General features: G+C 43.9%; 2 protein-coding genes across 9 annotated transcripts in view; one reads left to right on the forward strand and one right to left on the reverse strand.

Moving 5' to 3' along the window:
* LOC147364520 (uncharacterized) overlaps positions 1–16,824 on the reverse strand; it is a 254,466-nt gene that overhangs the window by 201,846 nt on the left and 35,796 nt on the right. The window lies entirely within an intron of this gene.
* LIPC (lipase C, hepatic type) overlaps positions 1–16,824 on the forward strand; it is a 183,253-nt gene that overhangs the window by 138,845 nt on the left and 27,584 nt on the right. For all 3 annotated transcript variants that reach the window (XM_086321203.1, XM_086321205.1, XM_086321204.1), the window contains one exon: positions 14,451–14,638. In XM_086321203.1, the coding sequence (XP_086177329.1) occupies positions 14,451–14,638 (188 nt within the window). The remainder of the gene's footprint in view (positions 1–14,450; positions 14,639–16,824) is intronic.

Here is a 16,824-nt window from a genome sequence, read left to right on the forward strand (position 1 = left end):
CCAAGGTCTGTTTGGAAAAGCTATTCCGGGTCTACTCTTCCTGTGGAGCTGAGAATACAAGGGTAGATGCAGCACTGGCACACCTGAGCAGGTACAAAGGAAGAGAAAGTATGCGGGAGGCTAGGAAAGTACCAGACACATAGCAAACACTCAGCAAACCTTGACCGCCTGCATGACCATCAGCAGTGGACAGAGCAGAGGCAATCTATCAAAGATTACCTGGGTCTCCTCTGAAGACGAGTGTTATTGTGGGAAGAAGCTGGACTGGGGGCAGAAGCCCTGTATTCAATCTCCTCTTTGTCCTTAAGTAGCTCTATAATCTCAAATAGGTCAGTTTGCCTCTCTGAGTCTCAACTTCCTCATCTTTATATACTAGAATTTATTGAGATATTATTATTTTGAATTTATTTTCCTACCACCACCATTACTTAGTTTAGAGGTTTTTAATGTTTTTGGAGGGGGCATGCCTCAAGGTATGTGGGATCCTAGATCCCCGATTAGGGATCGAACCCATGCTCCCTACAGTGAAAGCTCAGAGTCTTAACCACTGGACAGTCAGGGAAGTTCCTAGAGGTATTTTCGGGACTGAGAACATGAGCCACTTGAGTCTAATATATGTTCTTATCTTTTGTAAAAACCTAAACTCATCAAAAAGATAACTCTAAGTATCCCCAAAAGATGAGAAAGTGAAAGGATGCTTAACTCCCTGACTGGGAGAGGATAAGGGCTGGTGTGTCCCCAGGTAGCAAGAACCCACCCAGAGATTCCGTGACACTCTTAAGGGAGGAGGTGGCATGGTGCCCCCTGCCTCACAAGGCTTTCTATCCCTAAAGTACAACCCCCAAAAGTGAAATTTCTGAAGGGACTGTGTGAAATGGGACTGGACTTCTTAGCAGCTGGACCGGATATAAAAAATTACTAGTTCAGAGGGTCCTTTGCCCAAAATTGGGATAAATGGACTCCACCCAAACCACACAGGATAGGGATTCAATGCCTCATTTAAGCTGACCAAAAGAAAATAAAGGAATGTGCTGCTTGCCACTCAAGCTTTGTGGACTAAGATCTCACCCAGTGGTGAGCTTGTTTTTTAACTGATGTTCTCTCAAAAACAAACACACACACACACCTTGAAATGTAGCCAACTTCCATGGTGTAAATATTCCCATATGACCAATTTCAAACTACCAACATTAAGTCCCTGAACATGGAGAGTTGAGAAGAGGTGCACACAACTGGCATCAACACACCACTGCAATTCACACATTATGAGCTTTCTATGTCTAGAAAGTTCTCAAAGACCTTTCTCAGCATTAGGATTCATTCCAGGACAAAAGTTTGAGGCTAATTCGTAATGGTGAAAGCCATTCACCTTTAACAAGTATAATCTGCTGATTTTATTTATGTTGAAGTATGGCCTAGTAGAAGTGTTGATACTCCTACCTTTGAAAAACACCCATCCACAAAAATGAGCTGACCCCTTTGTCAATAAGCCAATGTAAATTTTCCAAGCTGTATCTATCCTTCCTTTGCTTATGTGGTTTTGTGACTGAGAACAAACCATGCATCAACCCTTAGGGTTACTGAGAGGAAATCTATAAATCTTTCCTTCAAATTGTTTTAAAACAATATATTTTAATCCATAACTCACAATAACCTTAAGGGTGAGATTAGGACTAGGAGATTACTTCTGTGGTGGTGGTGGTGGTTTAGTCATTAAGCTGAAAAAGTTGAGTCCAACTCTTGTGATCCCATGGACTATAGCCCACCAGGCTCCTCTGTCGTGAGATAGGACTGACTACTGCTAGTCCCATTTTATAAGGGAGGTACAAAAAGGTTAAGTAAATAACCCAAGGCCATGCAGCTAGCAAACAGCAGAGCTGGGTCATCTGAGCCCAGAGCCCAGACTGCTAAACTCTTCATAATCTCTCCACAACAGGAGGTCTCTCTGTGCAGTCACAAGCCACGTACAGGATGGGGTTCATCTTGGGTCTCTTCCATCCATGGGGCCAGATTAGAAATGAGCCAGCAATCTCTCTTCTTTTCTCACCTGGATATAAGTTCAGTTCAGTTCAGTTCAGTCACTCAGTCGTGTCCAACTCTTTGCGACCCCATGAATTGCAGCATGCCAGGCCTCCCTGTCCATCACCATCTCCCGGAGTTCACTCAAACTCACGTCCATCGAGTCAGTGATGCCATCCAGCCATCTCATCCTCTGTCGTCCCCTTCTCCTCTTGCCCCCAATCCCTTCCAGCATCAGAGTCTTTTCCAATGAGTCAACTCTTCACATGAGGTGGCCAAAGTACTGGAGTTTCAGCTCTGGCATCATTCCTTCCAAAGAATACCCAGGGCTGATCTCCTTTAGAATGGACTGGTTGGATCTCCTTGCAGTCCAAGGGACTCTCAAGAGTCTTCTCCAACACCACAGTTCAGAAGCATCAATTCTTCGGCGCTCAGCCTTCTTCACAGTCCAACTCTCACATCCATACATGACCACTGGAAAAACCATAGCCTTGACTAAGCAGACCTTTGTTGGCAAAGTAATGTCTCTGCTTTTCAATATGCTATCTAGGTTGGTCATAACTTTTCTTCCAAGGAGTAAGCGTCTTTTAATTTCATGACTGCAGTCACCATCTGCAGTGATTTTGGAGCCCAAAAATATAAAGTCTAACACTGTTTTCACTGTTTCCCCATCTATTTCCCATGAAGTGATGGGACCAGATGCCATGATCTTAGTTTTCTGAATGTTGAGCTTTAAGCCAACTTTTTCGCTCTCCTCTTTCACTTGCATCAAGAGGCATTTTAGTTCCTCTTTACTTTCTGCCATAAGGGTGGTGTCATCTGCATATCTGAGATTATTGATATTTCTCCAGCAATCTTGATTCCAGCTTGTACTTCTTCCAGCCCAGCGTTTCTCATGATGTACTCTGCATATAAGTTAAATAAGCCGGGTGACAATATACAGCCTTAACGAACTCCTTTTCCTATTTGGAACCAGTTACCCAAAAGCAAAGATCAGGCTGTTACACAGAAACTCTCAGAATGATCATCAATAGGGAGAGTAATTTTTATTGCCTTTTCTCTCTTCAGTCAATTGCCCTTGAGCTAAATAAGGTGGCCAACTCATCCTGGTTTGACAGAATAATTGGCTACCCTACCTCAAACCAATCTGGAGTGGGAAATACCCGTGACTTTGGAACCACTTTAGGGAAGTAAGCCCCATTACCCTCAGAGGATTCCAGTACAAATGGACAGATTTTCTGAATGCCATACTCTTTCATAATCAAATTTCTTGAAAGAAAAAAAAAAATCTGATTCAAGCCAGAGTTCCAAGGAAGTACAGGCTAAGAAGAAAGTTTGGAAGGGGGAAAAAAAAAAAAAAACACTTTTCAGCAAGAAAACACAGCCTCTATTTGCTTTCTTTGCTGGAATCCACAAAAGGAGAAGCTGTAGTCTGAAACTACAGGATAGCCAGCAAGATCAGGCAGAGTAGACACAGAAAACAGAAAACACCAGACTTGTGAAAACGGTCTTCCTTCCATACCTCATCTCATCATCTTACATGACAACAGAATGGTGAAGACTAGAAAGCAAAAACAAAGAGCCAAAAAGAACAGGTGAAACAGGAATGCAAAAGAGGATGGGAAGATGGCAACCTCTAAAAGGTATAACTTAACCTCAGCAGCTCTAGATCTCAAAGCTTTTTTGAAGACCTGCTATAGAGTTGGCCAAAAGTTTGTTCAGATTTTTCCATATGACGTAACAGAAAACCTCTAACAACCTTTTTGGCCTACCCAGTATAAAATAAATTCATTTGAGACAAACTTAGGAATGTCTGCTGAGTTCAAAACAATATTCTACAGGGAAATAGAGTCAATATCCTGTGATAAACCATAATGGAAAAGAATATGAAAAAAATATATGTATAACTGAGTCACTTTGCTGTACAGCAGTAATTAACACAACACTGTAATTTAACTGTACTTCAATAAAAAAATAAAATTTAAAAAAGTAAATTAAAAAATAAAAAAACAATATTCTAATGACCTAGAAAGTTACCCCAGCCATTTCAAGTACCTCATAGGAGCAATTTATATGTGGGGTCCTTTGGGTTCAATATTACAGTGCAGTAATGCTAGGGTGTCACCTTAGCTGAGGGATGCCACAAAGATTAGTAATTGTACTGTGCTCTATAACTACTATATCAGTAACTGAGAAATCCAGGCACAGAAATATTTTTAAGATATTAAGTAAATGGGAACGTGGGATATTTAGGTCATTGCAAAATTCAAGATGGCAGGCATGAGAGAAGCACTGCTCACACCTGGGCAGAAGCAGAAGCCTTGGGCAGAATCTCCTTATCATCAAAGGTCAGCAACAGCAGCTGAATCTGGAAAGGCGCAGCAGTGAAAACATTCTCATTCAGGTTTTTCCATCCTGCTGCTGTTCTAGAAATTCTGAAGTCAGTGTTGCCCCTGTACAGATCACAGGTCTGACCACAGCATCCACGGACAGAGCTGTGGCTACGTTCATCTCATAGGTTTGTTCCATCCTAAGCAGAGGATATGGCCCAGAGGATGTTCAGGGTAATCATGAAGTCGAGGTCTTCCAGAGAACCCTCCCACTAGCCCCAGGCCTGGGAATATATTCAGTATGTTAACCAAGTGAAATCTCATGTGGGCGCACGCACACACACACATACAACACACAGATACAGAGTTAGCCATTTAAATAATGAATGTGAAGAAATTTCACAAACAACTCTGGTGGGGGAGGGGCACATTCATCCTTGCAGCTCCCATCTTATGCACATGTGTCCTCAACACCAGCCAATATACATGAGGTGCTCGACAAACATGGAAAGGAGCAGAAGCACCCAGCCCAGGCATCACGGTAGAAGACAGATCCTGACTCCTATCAGGGCTTTTCACTGTAGAAGCGTAGGTTCTGCCCTAAGCCAGCTCAGTTGCCTGCAGTCATCCACCTAATGATGGCCTTCCCCCCACCAAAAAAATAATAATAATAATAATTAACTCTTACATGAAATTTTAGGAACACTCGAACCTGGGGGCTGACTTAGGAACAGAGAAATCGCTTGCTGTAAGACAAATAATATTAGAACTGTAGTGGCTGCACCCAGCTTCTCCTTCTGACTGATTCTGAAGCTGTTTTGCTGCTCCAGGAACCCACTGTTCAAGGGAGACAACCCCAAGCCTCTCCAGCCCCTCAGCTTGCTTTCCAGGTTACAGGGGCTGACTCCCTCGGAAGGCTTTGACTATCTGCCTTCCTTAGCATTCTTCCCCTCAAAACCACAACCTCATCCCCAGCTTATCACCAGTATGTCTTCATCTGTTCTAAAGACACGAGAAAATAACGATTTCAGAAGACATGCCTGAAGAAGGAAAAGTTCCTATCCAATATAATGAGGACAAATTTCCTCAAACATAATGAAATCACTGAACTTCCTAACCATTTACTGATGAGTTGTGAGGCTGAAATGAGTTCATACAAATAAGACTGTTGGAAAAGTGCCTGGCACAGAGAAGGCACTCAATAAATATTAGCTTTGAAAAGTGCTGAATATCAATTTGGATGCATATGCCTATATAAAGAGATATAAATCAGATCACACCTAAGAAGCCAATGATTCTACTCTGGGGAATCTTTTTTTTTTTCCTTTTTTAAATTTATCCGGCTGCTCCGGGTTTTAGTTGCAGCATGCTGGATCTTTAGTTGTAGCATGTGGGATCTTCAGCTGCAGCATACGAACTCTTAATTGCAGCATGTGGGCTCTAGGTCCCTGACCAGAGGTTGAATCTGAGCCTCCAGCATTGTAAGTGCAAAATCTCAGCATTGGGAGGCCACGGAAGTCCCTCCATTGGGGAATCTTTACTAAAACAATACTCATAAATTCAGACAAAGATTTATGTATAAAGATGGTCATCAGAACATTGTTAGCAACAGGAACAAAAAAAGTAAACTGGAAACAACCTAAATGTCCCACGATAATGAAACAAACAATGCTACTTGCCAAGCATATTTCTAAAGAATTTTTAGTGCTGTAAGAAGATTATCATGATGTGTAAAAAGGGATATAAAACGATTCACAGGACTTCACTGGTAGTCCAGTGGTTAAGGGCCCACCTGCCAATGCAAGGGGCATGGGTTCAATCCCTGGTAGGGGAAGATCCCACATGCCACAGGGCAACTAAGCCTGTGTGCCATGACGACTGAACCCCACACACACAGGGCCCAGTAGCCACAACTACTGAAGCCCTCTTGCCCTAGCCCACACTCTGCAACAAGAGAGGCTGCTGCAATGAGAAGCCCACATACCACAATGAAGACCCAGCGCAGGCAAAACATTAATTCATTAATTTTTAAAAACCTTTCACATCATATGATCTCAGCTATAGACACTCCAAATAAAATCTATGGAACAAACACCTCTATAAGAAAAGGTTGAAAGGAAATATAATACTCCAAATATTACTTGTGTGTTTTTCTGAGTAAGGAGATTATTCATTTCAGCATTTTTCAGATTGTTTATCTAAATGAACATGTATTAATTCCACAAAAAAAAAAAAAACCGTTAAGAGTCTATTAAAATATCACAACTAATACAAAAACTACTGTGAGGGTTGTCAGGAAGCAACCCTGAGAAAATAATCCTGAGACTATGTCCTCTGAATTTGGTGACCCTAATGGATCACTAAGGGGACAGAGGAGGTATTCCAGAGCAGCTCTTAAACTTTCTAGTTTGAGCAGAAGCATGGACAACTGATGGTGTCATGAACCACAAAATGTAGAAAGGAAGGAAGAAGAACGGGTTGGAAGGAAAGAAAATAAATCCAGTTTGGCCTCACTCAGTCTGTAGTGTCAAAAGGTCTTCAGGCAAAGAAGCGCAGTCAAGAGCTGGTTATATTCCAGGTCAATGCCTAGGAGAGAGATTTTTGGTATATACTTCTGAGTTTGAGTCATGGTAGTGCATCCTTTCTTAGCTATTCGTAAGGCCTCATCAGACAACCATTTTGCCTTTTTGCATTTCTTTTTCTGAGAAAAAAAAGAGAAGTTAAGACAAAGGAGAAAAGAAAAGATATACCCATTTGAATGCAGAGTTCCCAAGAATGGCAAGGAGAAATAAGAAAGCCTTCCTCAGTGATTAATGAAAAGAAAGAGAGGAAAACAATAGAATGGGAAAGACTAGAGATCTCTTCAAGAAAATCAGAGATACCAAGGGAACATTTCATGCAAAGATGAGCACAGTAAAGGACAGAAATGGTATGGACCTAGAAGAAGCAGAAGTTATTAAGAAGAGGTGGCAAGAATACACAGAAGAACTATACAAAAAAGATCTTCATGACCCAGATAACCATGATCACTCACCTAGAGCCAGACATCCTGGAATGCCAAGTCAAGTGGGTCTTAGGAAAGCATCACTATGAACAAAGCTAGTGGAGGTGACGAAATTCCAGTTGAGTTATTTCAAATCCTGAAAGATGATGCTGTGAAAGTGCTTCACTTAATATGCCAGCAAATTTGGAAAACTCAGCAGTGGCCAAAGGACTGGAAAAGGTCAGTTTTCACTCCAATCCCAAAGAAAGGCAATGCCAAAGAATGCTCAAACTACCTCACAATTGCACTCATCTCACACACTAGCAAAGTAATGCTCAAAATTCTCTAAGCCAGGCTTCAGCAATACATGAACCATGGACTTCCAGATGTTCAAGCTGGATTTAGAAAAGCCAGAGGAACCGGAAATCAAATTGCCAACATCTGCTGGATCATCGAAAAAGCAAGAGAGTTCCAGAAAAAACATCTAATTTTACTTTATTGACTATGCCAAAGCATTTGACTGTGTGGATCACAAGCTGTGGAAAATTCTTCAAGAGATGGTAATACCAGACCACCTAACCTGCCTCCTGAGAAATCTGTATGCAGGTCAAGAAGCAACAGTTAGAACTGGACATGGAACAACAGACTGGTTCCAAATTGGGAAAGGAGTACATCAAGGCTGTATATGGTCACCCTGCTTATTTCAGTTATAAGCGGATTACATCATGTGAAATGCAGGGCTGGAGAAGCACAAGCTGGAATCAAGATCGCCAGGAGAAATATCAATAACCTCAGATATGCAGATGACACCACCCTTATGGCAGAAAGCGAATAAGAATTAAAGAGCCTCTTGATGAAAGTGAAAGAGGAGAGTGAAAAAGTTGGCTTAAAATTCAACATTCAGAATACTAAGTTCATGGCATCCGGTCCCATCACTTCATGGCAAACAATGGAAACAGTGGAAACAGTGACAGACTTTATTTTCAGTTCAGTTCAGTCACTCAGTCATGTCCGACTCTTTGCAACCCCATGAATCGCAGAACGCCAGGCCTCCCTGTCCATCACCAACTCCCGGAGTTCACTTAGACTCACGTCTATCGAGTCGGTGATGCCATCCAGCCATCTCATCCTCTGTCATCCCCTTCTCCTCCTGCCCCCAATCCCTCCCAGCATCAGAGTCTTTTCCAATGAATCAGCTCTTTGCATGAGGTGGCCAAAGTACTGGAGTTTCAGCTTTAGCATCATTCTTCCCAAAGAACACCCTGGACTGATCTCCTTTAGAATGTACTGGTTGGATCTCCTTGCAGTCCAAGGGACTCTCAAGAGTCTTCTCCAACAACACAGTTCAAAAGCATCAATTCTTCGGTGCTCAGCTTTCTTCACAGTCCAACTCTCACATCCATACATGACCACTGGAAAAACCATAGCCTTGACTAGACGGACCTTTGTTGGCAAAGGAATGTCTCTGCTTTTGAATATGCTATCTAGGTTGGTCATAACCCTCCTTCCCAGGAGTAAGCGTCTTTTAATTTCATGGCTGCAGTCACCATCTTCAGTGATTTTGGAGCCCCAAAAATAAAGTCTGACACTGTTTCCACTGTTTCCCCATCTATTTCCCATGAAGTGATGGGACCAGATGCCATGATCTTAGTTTTCTGAATGTTGAGCTTTAAGCCAACTTTTTCGCTCTCCTCTTTCACTTTCATCAGGAGGCTTTTGAGTTCCTCTTCACTTTCTGCCATAAGGGTGGTGACATCTGCATATCTGAGGTTATTGATATTTATCCCAGCAATCTTGATTCCAGCTTGTGCTTCTTCCAGCCCAGCATTTCTCATGATGTACTATGCATATAAGTTAAATAAGCAGGGTGACAATATACAGCCTTGATGTACTCCTTTTCCTATATGGAACCAGTCTGTTGTTCCATGTCCAGTTCTGACTGTTGCTTCCTGACCTGCATATAGGTTTCTCAAGAGGCAGGTCAGGTGGTCTGGTATTCCCATCTCTTGAAGAATTTTCCACAGTTTATTATGATCCACACAGTCAAAGGCTTTGGCATAGTCAATAAAGCAAAAATAGATGTTTTTCTGGAACTCTCTTGCTTTTTCAATGATCCAGCAGATGTTGGCAATTTGATCTCTGGTTCCTCTGCCTTTTCTAAAACCAGCTTGAACATCTGGAAGTTCATGCAGATGGTGACTGCAGCCATGAAATTAAAAGACACTTGCTTCTTGGAAGAAATGCTATGACCAACCTAGACAGCATATTAAAAAGCAGAGACATTACTTGACCAACAAAGGTCCGTCTAGTCAAAGCCATGGTTTTTCCAGTAGGTATGTATGGATGTGAGAGTTAGCCTATAAAGAAAGCTGAGCACCAAAGAACTGATGCTTTTGAACTGTGGTGTTGGAGAAGACTCTTGAGAGTCCCTTGGACTGCAAGGAGATCAAACCAGTCAATCCTAAAGGAAATCATTCCTGAATATTCATTGGAAGGACTGATGCTGAAGCTGAAACTCCAATACTTTGGCCAACTGATGGGAAGAACTGACTCATTAGAAAAGACCCTGATGCTGGGAAAGATTGAAAGCAGGAGGAGAAGGGGATGACAGAGGATGAGATGGTTGGATGGTATCACCGACAAGATGGACATGAGTTTGAGCAAGCTCTGGGAGTTGGTGATGGACAGGTAAGCCTGTCATCCTGCAGTCCATGAAGTCTCAAAGAGTCAGACACAATTGAACTGAACTGAACTGAATGCATCCTTGAAGCTGTGGCTTGCCTGAGGTTGCTCCAGTATTCTGTGTGTTCTATGAAGGGGTTGATCAGATTCTGCTTTCAAGGCAGCTCAGACGCTCAGGCATTGAAGCTCTACTCCTTCCACCCAAAATGTGACCTGAAGTAGCCCTTGCCTCCTTCAGTCACAGGACTGCTGCTGGGTTAGAGCAAAGAGCCTTACAGACACTCACTGTGACTTATGCTATTTTTCATAATGTGGGTGCTGCTTCCATTGAAGATTGTTATGCACCTCAGAGTCAACCACATAAAGCTTGCTCCTGTATATTTCACAGGAACGGTATTCAAGACAATGACCCTGCCTCATGCAGTGGCCTCTTTATACAACAACCTGCAGGAAAACCATCTCAGGCTTCAGGACCAAGAAAGTGTGAGCAACTGGACAGCACGAATTCTGTAACTGCTATTTCCCTCTTTGATTTGGCCAATAGGAAGCTCAGAACAAAATCTGTGGCCTGTCTTCTGCAGTCTTATACAATCTCAGAGTGTGCAGTTTAGCTTGCTAATCTATTAACATTTCTGTTAGTTGTTTTGCCACCTTTCTCTTTGTCCTAATTTCTTCAACTATGAATTTTTACAAACCACTTAAAGGCAGAATTTTCCTTCCATGTCATGCCCACCCAGTGACTCTGTTTCTGTCTCCTGAAGTTGCACAAGAGAATTCTAGGCGCTCTGCCCCACAGCAGCCCTTCAATACTCAGGTCACAGAGCCCCTCTTTCTTCAACAATTTCTCCTAGATGTGAGTGCCTACAGAATCTTTCATCCAACCTATTTGCAGAGCAGGAATAGAGTAAATACACATAAGACAGGAATATACATAGAGAACAGGCTTGTGGACACGCGGGGAAAGGTAAGGGTGCGGCCAATTGAGAGAGTAGCGCTGAAGTGTGTGCATTACCATATGTAAAACAGATAACCAGTGATAACCTGCTGTATGACACATGGAGCTCAACCCAGTGCTCTGTGATGACCTAGAGGAATGGGATGGAAGTGGGGGATGACCTAGAGGGAAGGGGACATATGTATACTTACAGCTGATTCAAGTTGTTGTAAGGCAGAAGCCAATACAACATTGTAAAGCAATCATCCTCCAATTAAAAGTAAATTTTAAAAAACGAATAGCAAAAAAGAAAAAAGAATCTTTCATCCTCCAGACTCAACTTCCAGACTCAACTCAACTCATTTTCTCTTGGCATCTTCCCTAGAGCCCCTACACAAGGTGTCCTTCCACTGCCATACTCACAGCAACCACAAGCGATGGCTGATGCTCACTCTTGCTTTTCCCACTGGACTGGGGACTCCTGAAACAAAGACGTCAGGCCCTGCTTGCCAAAAACTAGTACCTAGAGAGGGCCCAGGGCAGAATATAATATACGCTTAATAAGTATTTGTTGAGAAACTAAATGAATGAATATATATACAACTTCCTCACTCACACACCTGCTGAAAGAGAGCCAAGCCCCAAGGAAGAAAGGGAAAGCCCAGCCCAGTCCAGGTGTTTATGAGCCTTTTCATCTAACAATTCCTTTTCCCTGGGACTCTCCTGAATAGCTTTAAAGTCCCAGGCACTGAGGCCAGAGCTGATTCTCCCAGCTAAATCCAGAGTAAATACACATAAGACAGAATTGGTCCTACGAGGGCAATTGGGATAAATTTTCATAGAAAGAATTTCATGGATCAAAAATACAAGATGCTGGAGGCTCTGAGCCACATTTATTTTAGCAACATACCCTTACATGGGTGCTAATCATGTGCCAGGCATTATTCTAAGGTCTTTACAAATACCACCTTTTTTAATCCTTGCAATGACTTCACTAGATGGGTATTATATCTATCCCCATTTTATTTTTATAGTCTTTTAGCATTCAAATCACCTATCCTGAAATGAAGGAAGATAAAGCTATTCAATCACTGGATAGAAGAAAATTAGTTACCTTGAGTCCCAATGTATAAATGGCTGACAAATCGAATGAGATAGCCTTTGATCTGAGACCTGGAACCCACAGAACACCACGTCACACGCTAAGCAGTTACTGAGCACCTCAGGTTTGTCCTCCGTGAGTTCACAGCCTGGTGGAGAAAACAGCATGCATCGCAACAATTGACCTTAGGATCAGGGGCCCAGGAAGGTGCTGGCAGAAGAGGCAGTAATTACCTCTGGCTAGAGGAGAAGGCTTCCTGGAGGGGGTGACGTTTGAGTACCATTGTAACAGATGGACCAGAGTTCACAGAGGAATAGCAGAGAGGGAAGTGAGAGTGCAAAGGTGCAGGGAAGTGAAACAGCGAGGGGGGAACTGCAGGCAGTCTGGGGCAGCAGGAGAGCATAGAGAGGGGAGAATTTGAGGGATCAGGGTGGTCATTCAGGTGATGGCCTTGGCTGCAATACCAAGAACCTTAAAGTCACTGACGGGTATAATAGTCATTTCTGTTCTAGAAAGAGTCTTTGAGCAGCAGTGTGAGGGAGGGAGGTGAGATTAACCAGAGAGAGACCATTTAGGAAGCTGTGGCAATAAACCAAGCAAGAAACATGTGTGCGCCTGAGCTAAGGCACTGGATTCTAGGAATATTTGGGAACCTGAAGCTTTGGACTGATTAAATATCTGCTAAAATAGTGTAAGATGACACCCTGGCTTCTGACGTGGAGGCCAGGGGAGTAGTGCATGCAAAGAGATGGGAGCACCATCTGGGATTACGCTTGCATGAATGAGGACAAGCTCAGACAGTCTGCGAGCTTGGGAAAGCCACTCTCGGTGCCAGAAATTTTCTTCCTTATCTCAGAGAAGTTATGCAGATTCTCCCTCACTTCTCCTTTTAATAAAATATGATGCATTTCATTCTGTCATCATTGTGAAAAATCATTGCCCTTTGCTGGGAATTAATAACCTTTCAAATTAATAACCTTTGGGTAGGAAAATTGGTTTCATTAATACCTCTCCTCATCATCTTTCTGTCCTGCTGTCCCCGGAAACCAAAAGCCCAAGACTTACTGTTTGAGAAGCCTGAATGACTTTGTGCTCAGAAGGAATGATCAGGGTTCTCAGTAACCGGGCTGAACTGAGTTCACTGACCAAAACTGCTGGTATGGCCTTGTGTTCACCCCTCAGCCACAGGGGAGGGCCCCTCGGCTGGTAGGGGCTGTGGGAGCATCCTCCCCGGCTCTTGGTCTGATTCCTGATCTTGGCAGAAGAGATGTCACCCTTCCTGGGGTGCCACACCTTGGGACCACGGCCCCTCCCTCAGGCCCCACTCCGCTCCTGATCACAGGGTCATGTCTCTGACCAACACCATGGTCTTGACAGATGTTGGGAGACTGCTCACCCTCCTCAAAGTGGCTCAGAGTCAGGGTGAGGCTCCCCCAAAAGAGAAGCTAGAAGGCCTTTCAGGAAAACAACAGAAGGTATAATCTTAAAAACAGTCTTTTTCTCCCTACCTCACCCTCCCACAATCTTTGAAAGATTCCAAATGGATATTCATTTACCCTTTTCTACTGAAAAAATCTTTAGCAGCATCTTATCATTAGAGCATAAAGCTCAGCGTCCCAAGGGCCCAATAAACTCTGGCTGCCCGTTCTTCTGCCTCCTTATACCCACAAGGTCTCCTGGCTCTGAGCCCTTCCTCAGCTCTTCCCTCTCAGAAAGCTCCTTTCACCCACCCATACAGATACACAAGCCCTCATTCAACTCTCCAGGCCAGCATCAGCATCACTCCCCCTGAAAAGCCCTCCCTGAATGCCGCTCCCCCTCAGCACAATTCATCACTCCCTTCGTAGTCCTCCCCACCCCCACCCTACCTGGTCCATGCAAGACCACATGTGAGAACAGGTTGAGCCACACAAGAGAATGCATAGAGCCATCTAAGATGCTCTGTGTGCTGTCTCCTTGGCATAGGGATGTGGGGAATTGGAGTCAGAGACACTGGGTCCAAAATCCTACCACTTATCGGCATCACGACTTGGGGTGAAACACTTATCCTCTCTGAACTCAGTCCCAGTTGCTTCTCCCATCTTCCCACTGACCTAAAGTTAGTCTGGGGTCTGACTGGCTGATCTTATGGTCACTGGGATGGCAGGATGGAGGATTCGGACCTCTCCATCTGTGTGTGGGGTCCTCCTAGGTCACTGTCCATCATCTCTCAGGAAGGAATGGCCATTGTGCTGGAAATAAAATGCTCCTTGGGGCCCCCAAAGCCGCAGCCCGTGCCTACCTCCAGCACCTTGGAGTAACCTTGTTGCCTAGTGCTCTTAGAAACTCTGGGGCTGTCCCAGAACTGGCAGAGGTGGAACAGATGCCAGGTGAAGCCCTGTCCCCAATTTTATCTTCCAGAGTCATTTGGAAGGAGATCTCGAGCTGCTGAAACAAACAAAACACCGCAGGAGACAAGAACCAAATTTCTGCTCTTTAGAGGAGAAACCGATAAGGGCTGTCAGATTCGGCTCAATCACTCAGACACGTTACAGCAATGTGGCTTCAACTCCTCGCTGCCGCTGGTGATGATAGTCCACGGGTGGTTGGTAGGAAGTGCCGACACGCCTTTCTTCTCTCTGCTTTTACTTTTTTTTTTTTTCCCCCTCCCTAATGTGTTCAATTTTAATAAAGAGATAGGGAGCTGGTGATAACAACTCCATGCATAATATTTGTAAAGTACATTCTAATTTTCCAAGTGCTTCCCCACGCATTATCTCATTGATTATCTCAATTTCATGAGTAAGCAGGGCAAGGGGAGTATAATTATCTCCACATTTCATATAATAAAATGTGGCTCAAAGAGGTCACACAGCACATAAGCACCCATAAGAGACTACAGTTCATGAAGGTGAATCTGCATGTTTCCCAAGAGTTGAGAGGAAGCCAGAAGACACAGTCTCCCAATGAGATGTTCTATCTGTAAGGGTTAAATTCAGCTGCAGATAACAGAAACCCAAATTGGCAGTAGTTCAGATAAAACGGAAGTTGTTTTTTTTCCATTTCATACAACAGCCCAGAGGTATGTCATCCAAAACTAATAAAGAGCTTTAGTCAATGAAGTTCTCAAGTACCCAGCTCATTCCCTGCTCACTATAGTGCCATCTGGTCCTCATCCTCATAATCCAAGATAGCAGCTAGAGCACTAGCTATCACATCTGCACCCCAGGTAGCACGAGGTAGTAAAAGGTATACACCAAAAAAAGTCAAAAAGTAGGATTGTTTAAAAACAACTATATTGAGGTATTATTTGAAACCATACAATTCATCCACTGGCTTTTGGTATACAACTGTGTTTTTTTAGGTTAGCTTCCCAGAAGCATCTCCGAAATGCTTCCAATTACATCCATTGGCCATACCTAGACGGAAAGGTGGCTGAGATATGTATCCTCTTAGAGAAAGTGTAGCTTTTCAGTGATGCTAAAATTCTATTACTGTGGAAGAAGGGGGAAAAGAATATTGTGGGCAATGATTGAAGTCAAACAAATGTTTCCAGGAAGAAATTCTGCCTAACTGGTTTCTAGGCCACCCACAATTTGAAGCTTGGTTCACACTGTGAAACCTGCAGAGATTTGGGGTCTATTTCACGACTTGAAAGCCTTTCCCTACCATCTCTTTGAGAACTACTTTTGAGACCCCCATCCATCCTATTTAGAGAGAAAAATGAGCCCATCTGCCCACCAGTCTTTCAACATGTATTCACTCATACCCTCCACACGAACAAAACAGACCCTACACCTGGCCTCAGGGGGTAGTGGGAACCACATGATGCCATGTGCGTGTAGCCACAAGGTGGGGTGTCTGCTATTGCCATCCCAGAAAACCACAGGGGCTCTTGTAGGCTGCCAGCACCTTCCTCCTAGGATTTAAAGGAGACCCATCCTAGGGCTTCCCAGGTGGCGCTAGTGGTAAAGAACACACCTGCCAACGCAGGAGACATAAGAAACGTGGGTTCAATTTCTGGGTTGGGAAGATCCCCTGGAGGAGGGCATGGCAACCCACTCCAGTATTCTTGCCTGGAGAATCCCATGGATGGAGGAGCCTGGTGGGCTACAGTCCATTGGATCACAAAGAGTCAGACACGACTGAAGTGACTTAGCACACAAGCACTCATCCTAGGGGAAAAGGGCAGGGGTTCCACCACAGCACAGGGATGGCAGTGAGGGTGGTAAAGGCTTGCCTGCCCCTAGAGAAGAGACCTAATACAGATGCCCTATAGGAACTCGGCCCTTTACATTAGTCGTCAGCTCATTTAATCCTCACACCTCCCTACATGACCACTTGAGTTAGTCTCATTGCTTAGATGAGGAAACTGCAGCACAGAGGGGTCAAGCAGCAACCATGGTCACACAGCCCTCAGTGGACAGAAATCCAAAACCAGAACCCTCATGCTCCAAAGCCCACAAACCTTTGTCACGGATGGGCTTGACAGGGGCCCCATCACACTGCAACCTGCTCACAGCAACCTCTGTCCAGCTGAGCCAAGAGCTCCATCCCTATTCCTTTAAGGAAAGCATGGAATTGGAGCCAGAGGGTAGCACCCTGAGATGAAACTCATCTTAAAGGGAACTAAAGATCAGACATGGAGGGAATTCACTGACAGTTCAGTGGTTAGGACTTGGCACTTTCACTGTGATGGCCCAGGTTCAATCCCTGGTCGGGGAACTGAGATCTCCCAAGCCATGTGGCCCAGCCAAACAGAAAAGATCAGGCATGGAAAGCTTTCCCATGGGAA

The sequence above is a fragment of the Bos grunniens genome, chromosome 10 (assembly GCF_055505025.1).
Source record: "Bos grunniens cultivar Pamir isolate PY7600 chromosome 10, Bosgru_T2T1.0, whole genome shotgun sequence".
Lineage (NCBI taxonomy): Eukaryota > Metazoa > Chordata > Mammalia > Artiodactyla > Bovidae > Bos > Bos grunniens.